The 23,279-nt window shown below is 36.0% G+C and overlaps 1 protein-coding gene across 4 annotated transcripts in view; it reads right to left on the minus strand.

Moving 5' to 3' along the window:
• GOLGA4 (golgin A4) overlaps nt 1-23,279 on the minus strand; it is a 118,738-nt gene that overhangs the window by 29,903 nt on the left and 65,556 nt on the right. For all 4 annotated transcript variants that reach the window (XM_045536762.1, XM_045536783.1, XM_045536790.1 and 1 more), the window contains 6 exons: nt 21,728-21,906; nt 17,002-17,133; nt 12,423-12,578; nt 6,419-10,650; nt 5,715-5,836; nt 5,251-5,381 (listed from right to left, as the gene is read on the minus strand). In XM_045536762.1, coding sequence (XP_045392718.1) covers nt 5,251-5,381; nt 5,715-5,836; nt 6,419-10,650; nt 12,423-12,578; nt 17,002-17,133; nt 21,728-21,906 — 4,952 coding nt within the window. The remainder of the gene's footprint in view (nt 1-5,250; nt 5,382-5,714; nt 5,837-6,418; nt 10,651-12,422; nt 12,579-17,001; nt 17,134-21,727; nt 21,907-23,279) is intronic.

Below are 23,279 nucleotides of genomic sequence, written 5' to 3' on the forward strand. Positions count from 1 at the left end.
ATATTCATTAATATTTTCTGGCAACGTACTCTTCACAAGATGTTGTGGAGTTTGGTTTTTTGACCCCTTTGGATAGGTTGCATAAATAAACTGATAGTCTTTTGTCCTAGTTCTGCAAACCTGTACATCTGTATATCTGCCCCCAAACACATCAGCAGTTCTTTGGGGTAATATGTCCAACTAAAATCTATTTTTGAAAAAAATAGTTACTGTCCAATGTGCTGGTAACCAATGTAATCTCCCTTTGCCCCAAACTTTGCAAAAAATAGACAAGGCTGAACTAGAAAAAGCAATATGTAACTTATTGGTCCAATGATGCTACTTTGTCCTCTCTTCTGTTTTGACCACTCTGGGAAAAGGCTGTTGTCCATTCTTACATCCCTTCATTTCTCTTGGTAATTACTACAATTTATTGTACAGAGCAATCCAGACATCTTTCTTATAAATCTTGCAATAACCTCTGTGCTAAAAGAACATTTGGAATATTGATCTGATTTGAGTAATGAGGACAAGTGTTTGCTGAGTAAGATACTTAACAGGAAAAACAATCAAACAGCTATCTGATTTTAACAGATACTGAGTTGCCAAAAACAAGAAACATCATTCTCAAAAACAAATAAAACCAGACTATTAAGCCCCATAGCACAAAATAAAGCAATGAACCAGAGGACACTTGGAAAATCTAATTTTAAATACTACGTGTAATGAAACTTTCTTAAGGCTAATTGAAAAATAAAAAAAAAAACCTTCTCTCAACATAAGCAGAGATCTCAGTAACTAGCCTCCTTAGATGTCCCTCCACTGAGGAATACATTAACCTGACCTCTACCCCTAAAACACCATCAACCAGAAATTGTTGTAAAAACATTCCCTCCCTCAGTCTGTTTTTATTCTATTATAGCACTGCTTGTGTAGCTGTCTGTGTCAATGTGGTTTAGCCTTGTTCAAAGGGATCACCTCTGTGGCTACTTATTTAGTTAGGCCCAGATTTTAATATGACAATTAGCTATATCTGACATTTCCTGTAACAGCAATGGGATATAACAACCTAAATCAAGTCCTCTAAGAATTAGAAAATCCCTGATGTGTTATTTCTAATTTAAGAAATAATTCTGTAATATCCTTTGTAAAAGCTTTCTAGTCTTCTTTCTAAAAAAGTATTGCTGCTTTGAAGTAAAACCAGTTAAATTGAATCTTTATGCACACACATGGAGATTATGTTTTAAAGACAGTTATTATGCCAAAGCCAAATCACTAAAATACAGTCAATGTTAAAAATAAACCAGTTTTGTATCTAATGTAGTTTAGGAGCTACTCTTCCAATGAGACTACTCTGAGGCTGGCACTAGGCTATTAGGTAAGCTCCCTTATGAGTGCCCAACTCCCCTTTTGAGATGTCACCATGCTCTCTTCCCAAATGAATTCTTCCCTGGCTACCATGTGTCATCTTCAAATTTACCAAATGTCTAGTATGTGCCAGGTACTGGGGCTAGGTTCCCAAGACTAGAGATGAACAACAAAATCTCTGCCCACAAAATGCTTACAGATTCATTAATACATGCCTACACACTTATGTTTATATGACAAAAATTACATATTACAAGTAATAAATATAGATGAGTAAGGAACATAAATGAGGAACATAGATGTAATTAATTACATTTAAGGAGTTTAAAAAAAAATAGGTGAAAAATCTATGCTGTAGAAAAGTATATTCAAAAAGCTACCTTTTCAGTAGGAAAGGGAAAAAATAAGAATATGTTTCATTTTTTATTCTGCTTGCATAAGGAAACACTGGAATATTACACAAGAAACTAATGGTTTCCTGAGGAGGGACTAGGGGGAGAGGAGGCAGAACACAAAATAGGTATAACTTTCATTATACATGCATACCATTCTCAAAGTATACTTTTAAATATTATTTTGATGTTTAAGCCATGTGAATACACTTGATTCAAAATTTTTCTCTAAATATAGACCAGGCGTGGTGGCTCATGCCTGTAATCCCAGCACTTTGGGAGACCAAAGCAGGAAGATTGCAGGAGTTCAAGACCAGCCTGAGCAACATAACAAGACCCTGTCTCTATAAAATTTTAAAAATTAGCTGGGCATGGTGGCATGTACCTGTAGTCCTAGCTACTTGGGAGGCTGAGGTAGGAGGACTGCTTGAGCCCATAGTGAGCTATTATGATGCCACTGCACTCTAGCCCAGGCAACAGAGCAAGACACTAAGTATTCATAAATAAGAAATAATTTTTTTTCCTGAATATAAAACTTTTTTTTAAAAAAAAGCCAAAAGAGAGACAATAATGCCTACATTAATTCATGAAGCTTGGGAAAGTGATTTTAGGCACACAGAGAAGCATGGGCAAAGGTAAAATATGGTGAAGAACAAGCTGAGGCTGAGTTTGGCTGGAACACAGACTGAACTGGAGGAGGTATCACTGGGACAATGGGAAGCCATTGCACATAGTTAAGAGTAGAAGTAAAATATCACCCTTTTTTTTTCAAGAAAGAAAGTAACTCTGACAGACGAATATATTACAGAAGAGACTGCAGCAAAGGGACCAGGTGAGACATTAATACAACCAGATGAAAGATGACAGATGGCAGCCCAGACTGTGGTAGTAGCAGTGGATTTGCAAGGAGAGGAATAGGCAATAGGATTAAATGAAAAACCACACAGTAAGAGCCCACTATATCTTGGATATTGTGCTGAGTATACAAGCAGCTTTCATGTCCAAATAGGAAGGTGGATACATATGTGTGAGATGCTTAGGGAAATAGGAGATGAAAATCAAGGATGACAATAGTTTATAGCTTCTTCAAATAGAGGAATGGTAAGAATATTATCTAAGATAGGAAATGCAGGAAAATGAAATGTCTCTGTGCTCAAATTTGCTACTAACGAATCACAGAATTATCTTAATAGATGACAAACATACAGCATTCTACAATGTCATCATTGAGACAGATCATCAACTTGATAAGAGCTTTTCAGAAGGGGAAAAAAAACACCACTACATAATACATAAAAATCCCATATAAGACTCTAATTCCAGAAATTTTTAAATGGAAGAATGGTAGAAAATAAGTCTCAGAATCAAAGCAATATGGTATTTGCTGAGAATTGCTAATAATGCTTTTTAGTAGTACTTGTATTTTCAAAAAATGTTTTTCAAGATAGAGTATGTATTTGGAGTGTTTACAGGGGGACTGCCTGTTTAAGTACAAAATCAGCCCTAGTCCTGGCAGTTAAAAGTCTAAGGCTACACTATCCAGTACAGTAGCCACTAGCCACCATAAAACTGTGGCTAGTGAGCACTTGAAATGTGGCTAGTCCAAATTGAGATGAAATATTTAAAAAAACAGCGAATTTCAAAGAATATACATACATAAATTTTTATATTGACTACATGTAGAAATGATACTCTTGGTTTTATTGGGTTAGTTAACATCTATTACTAATAAAGTTCACCTGTTTCCTTTTTATTTTCAATGGCGCTACTAGAAAACTTTAAATTACAATGTGGCTCACATGTGTGGCTTGCATTCTACTTCTAACAGACATAACAGGCCATGAACCGGTAAGTAAAATAAGCAAAAAGAAAAAAAAATATTTCTAACAGACAGTGCTGGTCCAAGGCATAAGAAGGGGCTTGGTGAAGAGTCCATGCCATTCCCTTGCTTACCCTCCACTTCCTCTACTGCTCCAGGCCTGAAGCTTGGTGGACAACATCCTTAGTTTCCCTAATACACAGTAGATTATGAAGGAAGAACCATGCCAGAGGGCCTACAGTTACCTGTCTTCCCTCACCCCTCCACCTACAGAAGTTTGTCATGACCCTTGAAAAGTCTACTAGCTGCTGCCCTACACATCCAGAGACAGAGAAGTAGGTTACCAAAAAGAACTCTAGAGCTCTGGCACAGCCCTGAAAATGAAACTCCCTGACTTGCTTATCCATGATAAATAACTTGCCTTCTCCAAGTTCCTTTCTTAGGGAGAAGTCTTTTTTTAAATAAAGTATATGAAGATAATGAAGAATCACTGCTCTACCACTCACTATATAGTTTTAGAGACATCACTTCACTATGCTGAACTTGCTTTTCATTCTGTCAAAAAAAAAAAAAAAAAACAGAAGATAGAACTAAACTGACTTTCGTGTATCTGTCAGTTCCAACATTCTCTAGGCATTCAAGAAGTAATAGCATTTTTAAAACTTAGCACACGTATACTCTGTGGAAGTATAAGAAAATCCAAAATTATTTAAATCTTTTCATAATGAGATTTAAAGCTCAAAAATTACAAAAGGTAGCATTTATAGGTATGTGTCATATCTTGGAATTTTTAGCCATTTCAATTACATTTAAAATAATTTTTATTAGAATCTGTTCCTGGCTCAGACTTCTACTGCTAACATAGTCAACTGAGGCATGATTCTCTGATTCATGCATTCTTGATCGTCAAATGTTTCTTGGCATACAGTGAAATAAGGCTTGGAGTAACTAAAGAATCTGTAATCCAAGAATAATTTACATTGTTTTACTTTTGAAAATGTTCTTAGAATCCAAACTACGCACTAGCATTCATCGTTTATCTTCACAGCATATTTTTATAGCTTATCCTACTCTACTAATGGCAATGTGGTAGTAGCATATCATACTAAGGACAATGTGGCATTAGTAGAATAAGTACTTTGAACTAATCTTCTACTAAATATAAAAGATTTGGTTGATGCATTCCATTTTGTTCCCCATTTCTTTTCTCCCTTGAAACCAATAAAAACCCAACAAATTCGGCAGGATGGAGTAAAGTTAACTGGCCCAACCAGAAAGATACCAGCTAAGTTAAGCAGCCACACTCAGACACACACTAACTATCATATTACCTAGACTTCACACAAACACAAGCTCTCAATTCTTGTCTGGTTCTCTCACAGTTCAGTATGAATCTATGAGGAAGATGGGAGAGAGAATCTATTCTTCCCCTTAGTAACTCACTGTTGCTTTAATACCAGCAAGTGCACTGTAGTGCCTGGTTAGCAGAATCTGATCAGGAAACTACAATCCTGGCAGAAATCAATCAGACTTTACAAATCTGCATATACTATAAAAGTACTAATATATTATCATATAATATTGAGCCCCCAGGAAACCCTTTAGATTAGAAAAATAGGAAATCTTCAGCACTATCATGAAATCTATTATGGCTAAATTTCAAAAGTGAAAGAGAGAGAGAAAATAAGGTACATCAAGGATTTCTTCATATCTTCTGGCTGTTCTTTTTAGATCGTCATCTTTCTCTGCAATTTTTTTATGTAACTGATTTGTCTCTTCTTGATGGCTTTCCAAAAGTTCAGCCTCCACCTCCTGGGCCTTATCTAATAAATAAAAATGAACACATATACACAAGAACACACATTAGTCAAGAGTTAACATTTATAGTCCAATTTCAGTAAGAACCCTCACTCCAAAATAATTTTGATAAAATATAATTTTATATAAGCATTTCAAGATGCTTAATGAGACATCCAGCCCACAAGTGATCAAATGTACCCTCTTCCTGAGCAAAAGTTCCCGTTAGAGAACATTCTTGGGCAAGGATCATTTATTCTCCAGTTTAATAACTTAAAGCACTTACAAGTGCAAAAAGAATGGGCTTAAATTATACTCTCTGCTCATTCATTCCTTACTGAATTTAAAGTTTTACTTACTGATAGTTTCTTTTATGGTCATTTCCAGCTCCTGTTCCTTTTGTGCCAGCTGTGTATTAAACTCTCTCATCAGCTGTTTTAATGTGGAATTGTGCTTCAATTCAAGATCTTCCTGCTCCTGTCTGAGTAACAAAAATGTAGAGTTAACTGCTGCCACACAAAGAACAAGCTGCAAAGAGTTCCCTGATCTTCAAAACAGTACATACAGCATGCTCTCACAGGCATAAAAACATTTTTAAGAGACAGAGAGAGCACATACATGCACACTTGTGCATTCCAGGACAGAAAACTTCTGCAGGAATATGTAATCTATGATTACCTCTAGGGAGCTGTCCTGGGGACTGGATAATTTTTACTTTTCACTTTAAATTTTCACCATACACCATCTATGTTATATAATAATAATAATAATGCTAATATTAAAATAGTAAAACAAAAAGAAAATAATTACTTGGATGTATACCTTAATAATCACAATCCTACATACAAGAAAAGGTTTTTCCTCCCTAAATGGACATGGAATAACAATGCCTCTTGCCCAAATTGTTTTTATTTCTCATTATATTTAGCTTATCAGATTTATGTTTAATATTTTGAGTAGGTGAAACTTATCCAAATATGTAAAATAACTACATTAGGCACTAAAAAGGAGGCTTAATTAAGGAGGACTGCTTCAAAAATATTCATGCTGAAATAAAACTTACTTGATTTTCTCTTCCATTTCTTGTACACATTCTTTCTTTAGTATATCCAATTCTTGCTGATGCTCCTTTCTTAACATTCGGAGATCTTTTTGCAATCTCACAATTTCCTTGCTCAGTTTCTGTTTCTCCCGCTCTGCATCTGCTAATTTAAACTCCAGGTCATTGTGCTGGGCTTCTGTGTTACTAAGCAATTCGGGTTGGACCACATGTGATTTGGACTTTTCTTCAGTACTTTCTTCCAAAACTTCGGTGGGATTATTTTTTCCCTCCATCTGTTGTTGTAAAGCCTGTAATTTTTCATATTTTGAGGTCAACTCTTCCATTTCAACTCTATGTACTTCCTTCTCTCTTACTAAGCAGGCATCTAGTTCTTTTATCTTTTGCTCCAGGACCTGACAGGTTAGTTCCTTCTCCTGGAGGGTTTTCTGGACATTTTCCAAATTTTGCTTTGCCCCTATGTTATTTTTACCTCCCTCTTCTTCTACATGCTGGGATACCATCAAGGAATATTTCTTGGTTTTTTCCTCAAGTTCTTCCTGAAGATGATCTATTATAACTTGATCCTCATGTTGCTTTGCTTCAGCATGTTCCAACTTTATCAAGAGCTCCTGGTATTTGCATTGCATTTCAGAATGAGAAGAAACTGTCTCTTCTTTTTCCTGCTCTAGCCTCTGCAATAGCTGTTCTTTTTCAGTTAAATTTCTTTGTAAAATACTGATTTTTTCTTCATATGCCTTCTGCACACAGCCTTGGGAATCTGCTTCTTCTTGCTCAGTACATGCTTCCACATTTTTTGCTGATCTGGGTACAACTGATGCTTCTGATTGTGGTGAACTTTCCACCGATTTAAGTTTTTCTTCCAAGATGTGAACTTCCCTCTCTCTTTCCTGCAATTTTGTATTTAGCTCATTCAAATGGCTTTCTGTACCTTTTTTATATTGCTGTTCTTTCTCTTCCATTTGAGATAACAACTGCTTCTTAATGGCAGCAATTTTTTGTTCAGCTTTTTTCTTCAGTTCTGCTAATTTTGCTGCACTCTCTAACTCAAGTCTATTTTCCAGTGCCTGTAACTCCTCATCTTTGCTTTTAACACTCGAATTCACATGTTCCAATTCTTTCTTCTTAGTTTCAAGCTCAGCTTTCATGGAAGACACTTGTTTTTCAAGGCTTAAAACTTTTTCCTCAGCTTCTCTAACTCTGTTGTCCTTTTCTTCTCCTAACTCTTGAAAACGCTGAAGTTTCTGAAGCAATTCTTTGTGCTCAATATCCTTTTGTTGATTGTAATTTTTAAGAACTTCATTTAAGGACTCAATTTCATTTGTTTTCTGGGTAATATGGTCCTCTAATTCCACAATTCTTGCTGTTTGAGTCTTTAACTCGGTCTCTAAATTACACTCCTTTTTCTCCATCTTGCTTTTCTTATCTTCCATTTCACCCTTTAAACATTCAAATCTTTTATTTTGCTGATCAAGCTCTTCCTTCAGTGAATTTATCTGCTCATCCTTTTCACGTGCTTCCTTTGTTTTTAACTCAAGTAGCATCTGTAATTCTTTAATAGTGTTTTGATATTGTGTAAATTTTGACTGCGCTTTCTTCTTCCATTCTGAGAATTTGTTGGACGAGTGATCTACCTGTTCAAGAGCAGAAATTTTCTCTTTACACAGTGTATCAACTTTCAAAGATAAATCCTGCACCTGATCTAGCAATTCACGTTTTTCTTCATCATACTGCTTACTTAGTGATGAAATGGCTGCTTCTTTTTCAGTTAGGCTGATACTATTTTGAAGTTGAATGTTCAAATCAGTTAGTTGTTTATTAAGATTGCTAATCTCAGATTTTTTTTCTTTAAGCTCTTCTTTCATCAGTGTGACAGCATTGATGTTTTCAGATAACTCTTTCTTCAACTGTGTGATACAAGACTCCTTTTCAGAAGCAGCCTGTTGCTGATTGCCTCCTTCCTTCTGTAAGGCTTCTTTTTCTGTTACAAGACCATCAATATCAGCCTTCATGCTCTTAATTTGATTTTCTTTTTCTTCCAACTGATGGGTGGCCTGTTGAAAAGAAGTATTTAGCATATTCTGCTCCTCTGTTAATTGTCTAAGTTGTGCTTCTAATTCAGAAACTTTGTAAGTTTTCATTAATAGTGCCTCTTTAACTTTACTTGTGTGGTGTTGACAATGGGAAATCCTAGAGAGAATGGCATTTGTTTTACTACTACTAATGTTGATTAGCTCATTTGTTTTAGCTTCCAATAAGGCTTCAGTTTTCTTACAGCAAGTATCTAGCTGAATTGCTAGTTCCTCAGACAGTTTTTTGAATTCCAAGCTTTTGTCCTCTAGGCTTTTGTTACTTCTTTCATGTGATGATTTCAAACTCTGGAGTTCTTCATCTGTGATTTTCAACTTATCAGTCAACTCAGAAATCTTAAGCTTATCTTTTTCTGCCAGCACCTTCAGCTCAACTAACTGCTCTTGAAGAAAAGCGTTTTCCTTCAGAGAATGATTCAAGTCAACCTCCAGCTTTTCAAGTTGTGCTTTCAGTTTAGTTTCATTTTGTGAGAGAGTATCGATATGAACAGACTTCTGCTTTAATTGTTCCTGTAATTCATTTAATGTTGTATCCTGCTTAACACCCTCTTCCTTCAGCCACGTTATTTCCTTGTTCATCTCTTCTTTTTCACACCCAAATATGAGGATCTTTTGCTTCAATTCTGCTACTTCTTGTTCTTTCTCCTGTAATTGCATTTCATGTTTTTCCTGAAGTTCTTCAGTTTGCTGATTAAGTTTCTTTTCCCAAACTGATATGACATCATTGAGTTCTCGCCGATGAACCTCGGTAAGACTTTCTATTTGCTCCTTTTGGTTTGTTTCCAGTCTTGACACCGCATCATTAATTCCAGCTGAGTTAGCCTGTGCCATCTCCAGCACTTTGGCATTGAACTGTTTTTCTTTCTGACTAAGCTCTAGAACAGTATTTTCAAGCTCTTTTTTAAGTTTGGCTTCCTGATCCAATAATTTCTTCTTTAAGGTTTCTTGTATCTCCTTTGATTTCTGCTTAATTTTTTCCATCTTTTTTTCTTGATTTTTAAATTTGCTTTCATATTCCTCATGCAAAATACGAATACTGTCCTCCTTGGCTGACAATTTCTGTGTGATTATCTCAATTTCTTTGCTCTGTCCTTCTCTCATTTGTAAAATTATATTTTCCTTTTCCATCAATATTTGCTTTATCTGTTCCTGCTCTTCGTTATTATCTTTAAGTTGGGACTCATATAGTTGGGTTAAAGATTTTATTTTTTGCTCCATTTCACTATTCTGGTTTTCAAGTTGCTGCATTAAGTCCCGCACCTGGATTTTGTGAGTATCTAACTCAATATAAATGTCTTTCTTTTGTGTTTCAATTTCAGCTACCTGCTTGGTAAGAAGAATTCTTTCTGTTTCCAAATCCAACAATTTCTGCTGTAATTGGGCCAACTGTTTCTCATATGCTTTGGTTTGCTCATCTGTGGTACTCTGGTATGACTGAAACAGATCTAGCTTAGCAGATGCCTTCTGGAGTTCCCCTTCAGACCTTTTAATATCTGCCTCTAAATTTTCTACGTGAGCCTGACGCTGTTCCAAATGGTTGTCCTTTTCCTTCAAGAGAAGCTCGAGTTGATTAATTTGATCTTTCAATGCCTTCTCAGTTCTCTGGATAGATATCTCATGTTCTTTAATGATACTTTCAACTTCTTGCTGGTGATGATTTTTCTGTTCATCCAGCTTAGCCTCTAATTCCTGTTTCATTTTATCTGCTTGATCCTTTAGAACAGAAAGTTCCTCTTCTAGCTTTTGACGGGCCTTTAATACCTCTGACAGTTCAGAAGATAATGATTCCAGTTCTGTTTGCTTCACATCAAGCTTTTCTAAAGTCTTTTCATTCATCTCTTCTATGTGGGCCTGGAAGAGAATTTCTTTGTCTTTCAACAATGTTTCTTTTTCTTGCTCACACTTTTCTCTAAGTTTTTCCATTTCAGTCTGATGCTGTTGCTTTAAGACTTGGAGTTTTTCAGTCCAAAGGTTATCCTGCTGATGCTGCAGGCTTTCCAATTCTGTCTTGTGTTTTTCAACCATGATTGTAATTTCTTCATTGTGCTTATTTTTTTCAGCTTCCAAATGAACAGCTAGATCTTTTGATTGATTTTTGCTTTCTTCTACGCTTTTTTCCAAAGAACTTTCCAGTTCAAGAATTCTCTGTTAATGAAAATGGATGTATTTTTATTAAAGTACATACTTATTTATTAGCAGTGATATACAGACATGATGTCTACCACTGACCTACAGATTAAAATTTAGATAAATAGCTTTATATATCATACCAAACGCTAGAAAGGACAAAGAATTTGTGCTCAATTACTAAAGGGATCATGTAACAAAGATGAAAAGATTAATTTTTAATACAGCTCATAATTCCAGATTCTTTTTACTTATTTGCGTAATCTTTTCAACTACCTACATTTTCAACAATATTGTAACTGGAGAATCAAAAAAATTAAATCATAAAATAGACAATAGTAACTTTGGTAACACGATGGATTTTTCCCTGTTTTTACTTAAGGACTACAATAGTATTTTATTACTTATGAAAGAAAAAGAATGTATCTGATTTTTCTACCCCTAAATTATTTAAAGGGTTTTTTTTTTCAAAAAGAAGGAATCTATACCAATTTTACCAAAGAAAATTATTATCTCATGAAAATGTAATCTTGACTCTGAAGGAAAAAGTTAAGAAAAGCAGAGCCATAGAATGTCAGAGCTGGAAAGGTCCTAAGGAATTACTAGATCCAATCTCTTCATATGACAAGTGAGAAAATTAAGGTACAATTAATTTACAAAGCTGGCCAGGTGCGGTGGCTCACACCTGTAGTCCTAGCACTCTGGGAGGCCGAGGCAGGCAGATCATTTGAGCTCAGGAGACTGAGATCAGCCTGAGCATGAGCAAGACCCCGTCTTTACTAAAAAAAAAAAAAAAAAAAAAAAGCAGAACAAAAGAAAGAAACTAGCTGGACAACTAAAAATATATAGAGAAAAAATTAGCCGGGCATGGTGGGACATGCCTGTAGTCCCGGCTACTCGGGAGGCTGAGGCTGTAGGATCGCTTGAGCCCAGGAGTTTGAGGTTGCTGTGAGCTAGGCTGACACCATAGCACACTAGCCGGGACAACAGAGACTCTGTCTCAAAAATAAATAAATAATTTACAAAGCTAACAAGTAGAAAACCTAGGTCTCTAGGTGCCCATTTCACTCCACCATGTCATTACCTTTTATAAGTATAAGTAATGAAAAAATAAAGCACAGTTTAGAACTGTGGGTAAGAAGTATGACTATTTCACTGTTTAAATCAGAGCAAAAAGGCTAAAAAAGTCTAAATAACATCAGCTGGTTTTCAAACCAGGTCATACGTTTCAAATACTGCTAAGGGACGGACCAGAGAGCCTTAAAGATGTACACACTTAGACATATATACAAATATGTTCATTACAGGACTATGTTTAATAAGGAAAAATTCAGGAAAAAATGCAAAAGGGCACTGATGTAACTTAACGGTCATATAAGCAGAGAATGGATTATGTTCAGTACATGGCATAAGATAAAGCTGGACAAATAGGAAGGTGTCAGGGCAAGTGCTGCCTACAAAGTGAAGCTACTTCCTAGAGATCAAGGGTGAGTAAGCAGGGGAGTGGAGATGCTGCAGAGCCTGAGTAAAAAGAAGCAGAGTGAGTGGGGCTGACAGAAATACAGCCAGCGAAAGACAGAAGCAGGAGTACCATGTACCAAACACAGAGCCCAAAGCCAAATCCACTCCCATGAATACCTCTCACTATCTAAAAATGAAGCACATGTATACCTAACTCTAACCCAGTAAAACAAAAGTTTCTTTGAAACTTTATTGACTAGAGGGATAACAATAGTTTTCATATGCAAATAATTTCACAGTTCTAGAACCTGAATATTATTTAAACTTACAGTTCTATAACTCTCCGCTTCTTGCTGAAGGTCCCGAAATTTATTTTCACTCTCTGTAAGGATTGCTTTTTTCTGCAACTCTAACTCTTCCAGGGCCAAAGATTCTTGCTGTTCTTTTTCTTGGGCGATCTTCAAATATTCTGATTGACTCTTTTCCTATGCCAAAACAATCAATACTCGCTTAGACCCACATACATCTTCAGCATTCCCAAAGAACTTCCACAGGAATCATTCATTTCATTTGATCTGCTCTCAGTCTTATCATCATCTGTCTCCTCCCATGCTTTAGTCTGCAGAAATAAGGCACTGTGGCTTTTCCAATGGGGTCTGCCCAATTACTATTAATACGAAAAATTTTGTTGCAGTAACCCTCCCACTATGTCTGCTATTTTCCCACTACTTAAAATGTTTTCCAAAACACTGCTGAATGCGAAGGATCACACAATTGCTGCTACCTCTTCTCTATAACAGATTTTGGTATTTCCACTCTAGGTCTAGAAACTAGATTTTAAGTTTATGCAATTTTCAAGAAACACTTCATTGTAATAGGGGAACCCATATGGAAAACCAAATCAAAATCAGATTGCTTATGAATATATGGATAAGATCAAGGAAATATCTATAAAATAAAGCCTATATAACTATTTTTAGATGATCTGGGCCCTACCACCCCATTAATCCTGAAAAGCTTCTCTGAATGTCCTTATTGCATACCAATATTCATATTAAAGGTGTTTACTGTTTTGAGAAGAAAAGCTCTAGAGAGTACTTTTAACAGTAAATTAACACACTAAGTGTTAATTTCTTAATTAAACTCCAATTAAGAAAAGTGTACTTAACTATACCTATTGCTTAGGGTAGATACTGCCAACGGGAATTATTTTCAGTTCACTATACTCTGGTGAAGCACACTGCTTTAAGAGAAGATACTATGAGCAGACTGATAAGAAAATCTTTCCATAACATCAATTTTTAAATGTTATTTTAAAGATACTATATATTCCCAGCACTTTGCTAGGCCAAGGCAGGAAGATCACTTGAGCCTAGGAGTTTGAGATCAGCCTGGGCAACATGGTAAGATTCTGTCTCTACAAAAAAAAAAAAAAAATTTTTTTTTTTTTTTTATTTCAGCTCTTCATGGGGGTACAAAGGCTCAGGTTATATACACTGTCCGTGTCCCGCCCATCCCCTCGAGTCAGAGCCTCAGGCGTGTCCACTCTCCAGACAGTGCGCCTGGCACTCATCATGTAGTCATACCTCCATCCCCTCCCCTCCCACCTCCCCGAGTCAGCACCCTCAAGCATGCCCATTCCCCAGACGGTGAGCAACACACTCATCATGTAGGCATACATCCATCCCCCTCCTCCCCCCATCCCAGTCTGATATCCAATTGGTATCCTTCCCCGATGTGCATTTAGGTGATGATCAGGGAAACCAGTTTTCTGGTGAGTACATGTGATGCTTGTTTTTCCATTCTTTGGATACTTCACTTAATATAATGGGTTCCAACTCTCTCCAGGAGAACCAAAGAGATGTCGTATCATCGTTATTTCTTATAGCTGAGTAATACTCCATGGTATACATATACCACAGTTTACTAATCCATTCGTGGATTGATATCTTAAACAGATTCAAGTAGACCTACCATTCAATCCAGCAATCCCATTATTGGGCATATACCCAGAAGAACAAAAGTCATTCTATAACAAAGACACCTGTACCCGAATGTTTATAGCACCACAATTCACAATCGCAAAGATGTGGAAACAACCCAAGTGCCCATCAAAACAATTTTTTTTAATTAGCTGGACGTGGTCGTACATGCCTGAAGTCCCAGCTACTCAGGAGGCTGAAGTAGGCAGATCGTTTGAGCCCAAGAGTTCAAGGCTGCAGTGAGCTATGATTGTTGCCACTGCATTCCAGCCTGGGTGACAGAAGGAGACCATCTCTAAAATAAATAAATATACTGTACTGTTTAATGTAAACTACATTATAAATGCACCTCTATATGTATATAAAAATGAAAGACAAAATTTTAATAGTCTGTTGAATTAAGAAAAGGGCAAGCACAGGTACATGCACGTGTATCTTACTCTTTCTACTTGGAATGTATCTGAATATATCAGATCCCAGAACACAGTATTAACAAGGTCAATGTTCAAGGCTCAGTGTCCCAAAAGGCAATGATCCCATAATGAAAACCCACAGTAGGTCTTTATGCCAGGCATTTTTAGTGCTATTCCTGGTTTCTTTATGTCTTACTTTGTTCCATAATTACCAAGCCCCTAATTTTAACTTATGTTGTTATCGAGAACCCAGATATAAAACCATCATCATATTGCCGTCTGATCTTTGACAAAGCAGACAAAAAAAACCACTGGGGAAAAGAATCCTTATTCAATAAATGGTGCTGGGAAAATTAGATAGCCACATGTAGAAGACTGAAAACAGGATACACACCTCTCACCATTCACAAGAATTAATTCACGATGGATAACAGACTTAAACCTAAGGCACTATACTATAAGAACTCTAGAAGAGGTTGGAAAAACTCTTATAGAGATCAGCCTAGGCAAAGAATTTATGAAGAAGACCCCAAAGGCAATGACAGCAACAACAAAACTAAATAAATGGGACCTGATTAAATTAAACAGTTTTTCCACAACCAAGGAAACAATCAATAGAGCAAATAGACAACCTACAGAATGGGAGAAAATATTTGCATGCTACATATCTGATAAAGGGCTAATAACCACAATGTACAAAGAACTCAAGCAAATCAGCAAGAAAACACCAAACAACCCAATTAAAAAGTGAACATAAGACATGAACAGAAGCTTTTCAAAAGAAGATAGACTAATGGTCAATAAGCATATAAAAAAATGCTCAACGTCTCCAATCATCAGGGAAATGCAAATCAAAACCACAATGCGATATCACCTAACTCCAGTGAGAATGGCAAAACAACAGATGCTGGCGTGGATGCAGAGAGAAGCAGACCTACCATTTGATCCAGTAATCCCACTACTGGGTATTTACCCAAAGGAAAAAAAGACAATTTATAAAAAAGACATTTGCATTCAAATGTTTATAGCAGCACAATTCACAAAGATGTGGAAGCAACCCAAGTGCCCATCAATACATGAGTGGATCAATAAAATGTGGTATACGTATACCATGGAGTATTACTCAACCATAAAAAAAATTGGTGAACTAATACCTTTTGCAACAACCTGGATGGAACTGGAGACCATTCTTTTAAGTGAAGTATCACAAGAATCGAAGAACAAAAACCACATGTACTCCCTACTAAGTTGAAACTTATAGTTCAACACTCATGTGCACATATGGTACTAAAATTCAACAGAAATCAGGCAGGTGGGAGGGGGGAGGAGGAGATGGGTAAATCCACACCAAATGGGTACAATGCACAGTATTTGGGTGATGAACACACTTATAACTTTGACTCAAACTGAATAAAAGCAACTCATGTAACCAAAATGTTTGTACCCCTGTAATATTCTGAAATTTAAAAAAAAATTATGCTGTTATAGTTTAAATATTCTTGTAAACTGCCTTAATTCTTTTCTGTACCACAAAGAATACAAATATGTGCCCATACATGTGTAAATTTTACGAGCAGACAGCCAACTGCACCATAAATCCATGTGCCTATTTGCCCCACAGAGCAGATTAGAGTTTATTAACTCAGTTCAAGAATCACTGCTACTGGAAAATCTGAGAGCCCCAGATACAACCAAGAGTAAAAAAAAAAAAAAAAAAAAAAAAAAGTATGAAAACAAGAAGATTAAAACTTAAAACACTATTTCTCAACCTTCTACACTGAAAGAATTTTCAAATTACACATTATTATATTGTGGATAATAACCTCATATAACCTCATATAAAAACAAACTACATTTTTGACACTAACACTTTTTATGACAACTTATACAAAAGGCTTTCACAATTTAAGAAAAATATTTTTTGTTTTAAACTTTCAATTATGCTATTTCAACAAATCTTCCACCAAAAATCTGAATCTGCTTTTCTGGTTATTGATCTTGTTAGTTCTGTCAGTTTTTTAATTTAACTCTTTTTTTTTTTAAACATCATGGGGACTAAAAATTAGTACTGAAATTATTCTACTTAAAATGAAAACTACTTGGTCATTTTTATTTTGTCTTCTTTAAAATGCAATTCAGCCAAAATTTCCTGAGGCTTGAGTTCTTGGTAAATTCAGTCTGGTGAATTTTTTAGACATTCTTCCTGAGTTACCACTGCTTCAATTAACCTATCTTCTTTTCTTTTCCCTAATTATAGCCTATTGCCAGGGTAGGAGGGATAGATAAACAAATTAACTGATTGATGAAAGCTTGTTAGATCAGTAAATTTAATTTTCACACAATACCAAGCTAACAAGCTCTGACAGTCTTTCTTGTCTACTTTCTATCCTCTTTGCATACCAAAGTTCAAGGCTGCCAGTAGTCTGACCTTGAGCTGGGATGCAGAGGTGAGAGGATGACAACTTTATAACTCTGCTAAGTTTACCTATAGCAGAAACAAAACAAGTACTTACAAGAGCTATTTTCATTTGCTCCTGAAATTCCCTTTCTTGGGTCTGTAACTTCTTGGTCAGTTCCTGCTCCTTGCTGGCCAGCTCCTTTTCATGAAGCTTCTGTAGTTTAGCAATTTTTTCTTCTGAGGATTTCTGAAAATCAGCCAAATAAAGTTAAAACAGCCAGAATAAAACACGTAACTCCACAACTAAATACTACTTTACTACAGTTTAATCAAGCTAATAACTTTTTTTTTTTGAGACAGCATATCACTCTGTTGCCTGGGCTAGAGTGCATCATCATAGCTCATTGCAACCTCCAACTCCTGTGCTAAAGAGATCCTTCTGCTTCAGTCTCTGAGTAGCTGGGACTACAGGTACACACCATGACACCCGGCTAATTTTTAAATTTTTTTGTAGAGACAGGGTCTCGCTATTGCCTAGGCTGGTCTCTAACTCCTGGACTGAAGCAATCCTCCCTCCTCAGCCTCCCAACGTGCTAGGATTACAAGCATGAGCCACAGCAACCAGCCACTAAAAACTTATTAAGAGGAAAAATCAGAACACAATTTCCTACATAGATCGAAAGTCACCAAAGCCACAATAGTTAAAAGAAAAACTAGTAATGTTTTTCTCTTAGTTTAAGACAAGAAGTGTTGCTGCTATGGTAGAGTCTGATGAGGCTGAAGTTCCATCTCCATATCTTGCAGGGATATTCTCCACCGGTCAGGATAGGGAAGCAGAGCAGGGGGAATAAGGATGCTCTTAGAGAGGGCATTATGCTGTGGTCAAGCTGTCCTGGCTGCACCAATCTAACTATGTCTAGCTTTATAGGCATGTACTATTTATTAAGAGGTCTTGGCCCTGTTCTTTTTAGGAAAGGAAAACTCAATCTCATAAAAATGTCAAATCTTCCTATATAAATCTAAAAAGTTAATATAATCAAATAAACTAAAAACAGAATGGACCAAAAAAAAAGCAAGAATGGCCAATACTCTTCCAAAACAATAAGAGTAATAAGGGGAGGCTACGAAATATAACATATTATAAAATTAGAGTAAATCAATAGTGTATTAACAGCACATGCTCAAAGCAAGAGAATCCAGAAAAAAGACCCACATTTAATACTTTCATAATTTTAGTATGTAATAAAGATAATATGGCATATCAAAGGGGAAAATGTGTATTATTAAATAAATGATTTGGAGACTATTTGGTAGTCACCTGGAAAAAATTTAAGTTGGATCCCTACCTCACTCCTTGTACCAAATAAATTTCAGTTGGATCAAAGATGCAATCACAGAAAAATGAAAGCATAAAAGTGCTAGAAGAAAAAGTAGATTTCTTTTAATGATCTCAGAATTGAACATGTGTTTTTAAGTAGAACAAAAATCCAGAGAGCACTTAAGGAAAAGGCTAATAAATTCAACTACCAGGAAAAAAAAAATTTCTGCATGACTAAAAAAAAAAAAAAAGACAGCCAAGAAACAAAAACAACTCATAAATAAAGTCAACAGGCCAAGAGTGGTGACTCATGCCTGTAATCCTAGCACTCTGGGAGGCCGAGGCAGGTGGATCATTTGAGCTCAGGAGTTCGAGACCAGTCTGAGCAAGAGTGAGACCCCGTCTCTACTGAAAAAAAAAATAGAAAGAAATTAGCTGGACAACTAAAAATATATATAAAAAATTAGCCGGGCACGGTGGTGCATGCCTATAGTCCCAGCTACTCGGGAGGCTGAGGCAGAAGGATTGCTTGAGCCCAGGAGTTTGAGGTTGCTGTGAGCAAGGCTGATGCCACAGCACTCTAGCCCAGGCAACAAAGTGAGACTCTGTTCCCAAAACAAAACAAAACAAAACAAAAGTCAACAAATAACAAACTGAAAAAACTGTCTGAATAAAAGTACCTTATATTCAGAGAGTTAATTCCCACTATAAGTAAAGAGCTTCCACAAATCAATAAAAGACCAAACAGCCCAATAGAAAAATGGGTCAAAGATTTGGTTGGGTAACTCAAAGAGAAAAATTACAAATTCCTTTATAAATATATGTGTATCACACTGGTAAGAATTATGCACATCAGAACAACAAATGATTTTTTCTTTTTTACTTATAACCTTGAAAAGATTAAAAAGTTAGATACATCTTTGTGAGGAAGGAAAACATATGCGAATATTAAATACATTGCTTGTGGGAATGTAAATTATCCTCTATAGAGCTTAAAGCAATCAGGTAAGAATTAAAAATACATATGATTTTTCCCTGAGTAATATTCTACTTCTAGGAATCTATCCTAAAGAAATATGTACATGAGCAAGTATGTATTAGGATATCTACAATTTGCAATAGCAAAAGGTAAAAACGATCTAAATATCCACCAGTAGGAGACTGATTAAATTATGAGACATTCATACAATGAAGCCTTGAGCACCCTTTAAAACAAATGGGGCATCACTATGAATTATATATTATCAATAGATAAATAACAATCTCCCAGACAGATTAAGTGGAAAATCAAAATATAGAAAAACATACATAACACGCTTTTGTGTTAAAAAAAAATTAAAGAGGAGATTATAAAACATAAAAGAGAAATCATATGCAGAGACTATCTCGGGGGAAGTATATTCAATAAAAGAAAATAGATTTCTTTGGAAAACTAAGAGGCTAAAATGGAGGAGAACCCTTTCACTGTATACTTTTTAACTGTTTTGTTTTTCTTGAAACAGGGTCTCACTCTGTCACCCAGGTTGGAGTACAGTGGCACAATAACAGCTCACTGCAGCCTTGAACTCCTGGGCTCAAGCAATCCTCCCACCTCAGCTTCCTGAGTAGCTGGGACTACAGGTGCAGACTACCACGCCAGCTAATATTATTTTTTTGGTAGAGACAGGGTCTCATTATGTTGCCCAGACTTGTCTTAAATCCCTGGCCTCAAACAATCTTCCTGCCTCTGCCTCCCAAAGTGCTCGGATTACACAAGTGAGCCACCTTGCCCGGCCTACATTTTATCTTTTAATTTTTATACCATTATGTCCATATTATTACTTTTCAAAATAATTCCTTAATTATTTTCAGGTTGTTAGATTCCACAGTAACAGTACTTACCACATCATATGACTAATTATTTAAAAAATTAAAATATACTCAGGTAGTTACAGTTAAGGCCTTGTGTATCCAATAATTGATCACAAATAATTTCTACTTCGCAAATTATCTATAGTCCAGCAGGAGAAAGAAAATACATGAAAAGAATATAATTTGCCCCCCTCAATACCTGTTATGCACTAATAAGTAAAAGCATAGAAACCTTACCAGGAATTGTAAAAATAAACACTGCAACTAAAATCCAAGTCTCACCTATTCAGATCTATAATTTATCTTGAGCCATTTAATTTTAGTAGACATAATCAAGAATACAAATGAGCCAGTAAAGGAATAGGGGAAAAAAATGAACATAGAGTCAACAAAGGCAAATATGACACGAGGAAAAATACGCAAAAACCAAAGCAGAGGAAAAAAGGGGAGGAAAGGAGCTGGGGGCATGGAGAGGTCATGATGATGATATGTTCACATTTCTGAAAAACTGGAAATCTATAGGATTTAAAATTTTAATTTCTAAAAGAGATCATTTCAAAAAGCTATTAAATTTTAAAAATGAGGTCTATCTATAATTGTTAAAAGTAAGCAGAATAGCAAGTAATACTGATCCTTTAAAACACTTAAACAAGGCTGGGGCAGTGGCTCAGGTCTGTAATCCTTACATTCTGGGGGGCTGAGGCGGGAAGATCGCATATGCTCCAGAGTTCAAGACCAACCTGAGCAAGAGTGAGATCCCATCTCTACTAAAAATAGAAAAAAATTAGCCAGCCATGGTGGTGCACACCTGTAGTCCCAGTTACTTGGGAGGCTGAGGCAGGAGGATCACTTGAGCCCAGAAGCTGGAGGTTGCAGTGAGCTCTGAGGACACCACTACACTCTTGCCAGGGCAACAGAGTGAGGCTCTGTCTCCACAAAAAAGAAAAAAAAGGGAAAAAAAACCCAAAATATTTAAACAATCTCTAGCCCCTCAGTCACTTCCTCCCTCAAACACATACTAGGCAAGTACCTTCTTGGCCAAGTTCTGTGGAAGAGATGCTACTAGAGCAGCTAAGCAACCTACCTTCAAGGAGCCTAAGGTCAGAAAGCCATAAAATAGTTCAGGCACATCTCAGTTTACAATGGGGCCCACTGGAGAGAAAGCAAAGCTTAAAAGGTTCCAAAGAATTATCCAAGTATTAAATTCATTTCTCTATCAAAGTGCTTTTCTACTATATTCTGAACATCATGAAATGGTCAAGATCTAAAATACAAATTAGGACAAGCACAGTGGCACAGGCGTGTAATCCTAGCACTCTGGGAGGCCAAGGCAGGAGGATCACTTGAGGTCAGGAGTTAGAGACCAACCTGAGTAGAAACAAGACTCCCATCTCCACCAAAAATAGAAAAATTTAGCTGCATGTGGTAGCTTGTGCCTGTAGTCCCAGTGACCTGGGGGGCTAAGGCAGGTGGATCGCTTGAGCCCAGGAGTTTGAGGTGTTACAGTAAGCGGTGATGACGCCACTGCACTCTACCCAAGGCAACAGAGTGAGACTCTGTCTCAAAAAATAAAATAAAATACAAATTAACTTTTCTTTGCCAAAGATTATAGGAAAAATAGACTTATATTTCAAAAATGCTGTAACTCATTTCATTCCAGAATTATTCTTACTTTCATTATATCAACAACCTCCTGTTTCACCCGAGTTAATTCCTGTTGAAGACTGATGCGTTCCTCCTCACTTGTTTTTTCCATAGCTTTTATTTGTTCATCCATCTCTGCCTTCATTTTTCTCCGTGCTTCTTCTGTTTTTTGGGCTGTACTCAAGGCTTTTTCAAGTTCCTCAAAAGCTATAATGAAAACAGTAGAAAACAAGTATCTCAAGAAATACTATTAATGAGCTAAAATGTTTTACATTCAATTTATGAGAACTAAGAGCAGCAGTAGCAGGACAGGTTAAAAAACTCATCATTGTTCTAAGCCAAGAGGTATTTCTGAGTTTTAACAAAGCCACAAGAAATATTCAGTCACTACACTAACACCAATTTGTTGTTGAGTTCCGGATTAGGATATTAAGACTGTTTATATGAATCTGAGCTCAGACGTTTGAAAAAAAAAATTAAATTACTAAAGGTTCTCCATTCTCCTACCAGTGCCCTTATGGATAGCAAATTCAAAGAAATGAAGACATGTCCCTACTTCTGTACTGTATAATTTCAATTGCTTGTCTGTTTGCTATATATAGTTCTTATCTATCATCAATAATTATGTAATACTATTGTATACTCAGAACTAGGACATTTTTAAAAATGTAAATTCTTTGGCATATCTTATTTTTTAAAAACTTTTTAACCATAAGACAAAAGAGTGGAGCTTTTATTTCTTTTTTTAAAACATTTGTTGGCTGAATCACAAATTTAAACAATGTATTTTGAATGAAACCTACTACTTGTATAAGTTTCAAACCAGGACTGTTTTCAGTTGACTTAGGAAGAAATCTTTACCTGATTCAACAATATATAGAAAGGCACTACGAGCAGAAAGTTCTTGGGTGAGATAAGGAAGAATTCAGGGCCTGCAAAAATAATCATCTTGGCTAGAGCAGTAAGGTCTTTAAGGAGGCCAAACAGCTTACTAATCACCAAATAAAATCAGATTGATGTGCAACAGCTCGGTAACTGGGCACCAAAAATACATATGTGTGTTTACGTATAGTTGTAAATACAAACAGTCCACAACTTAAAAATTTTTGACATAGATTCTTCAACTTTACAATGGTGCAAAAGCAATACGCATTCAGTACAGTCCTCAACTTCCAATGGGGTTACATCTGGATAAACCCATTGCAAGTTGAAAATATCGTTAAGTTTCAACTTACGATATTTTCAATTTACAATGGAGTTATCAGGATGTAACCCCATTGTAAGTCAAGGAGCATCTATATATGCATGTGTATGTATTATGTTTACGTGTATATGTATGCGTGCATACACATATACATTTAGCATAATGATAAACTGATAATCCTACTTCTATTGCCATCCTAGATTATTTCCTTTTGTCTTCACAGAATAGAAATCCCCAAACTTCCCTTTATCACAGAAATAGACTATAAACAAAATTCAGTTTTCAAGATGGTTTTTAATCCTATCAAGAAACATATGTCCAAGGAGACAGTTCACTGACATATATAGTATTTTTCACTTCCAGCGGTATAAGAAAT

Source organism: Lemur catta, chromosome 1, assembly GCF_020740605.2.
Source record: "Lemur catta isolate mLemCat1 chromosome 1, mLemCat1.pri, whole genome shotgun sequence".
Taxonomy (NCBI): Eukaryota; Metazoa; Chordata; class Mammalia; order Primates; family Lemuridae; genus Lemur; species Lemur catta.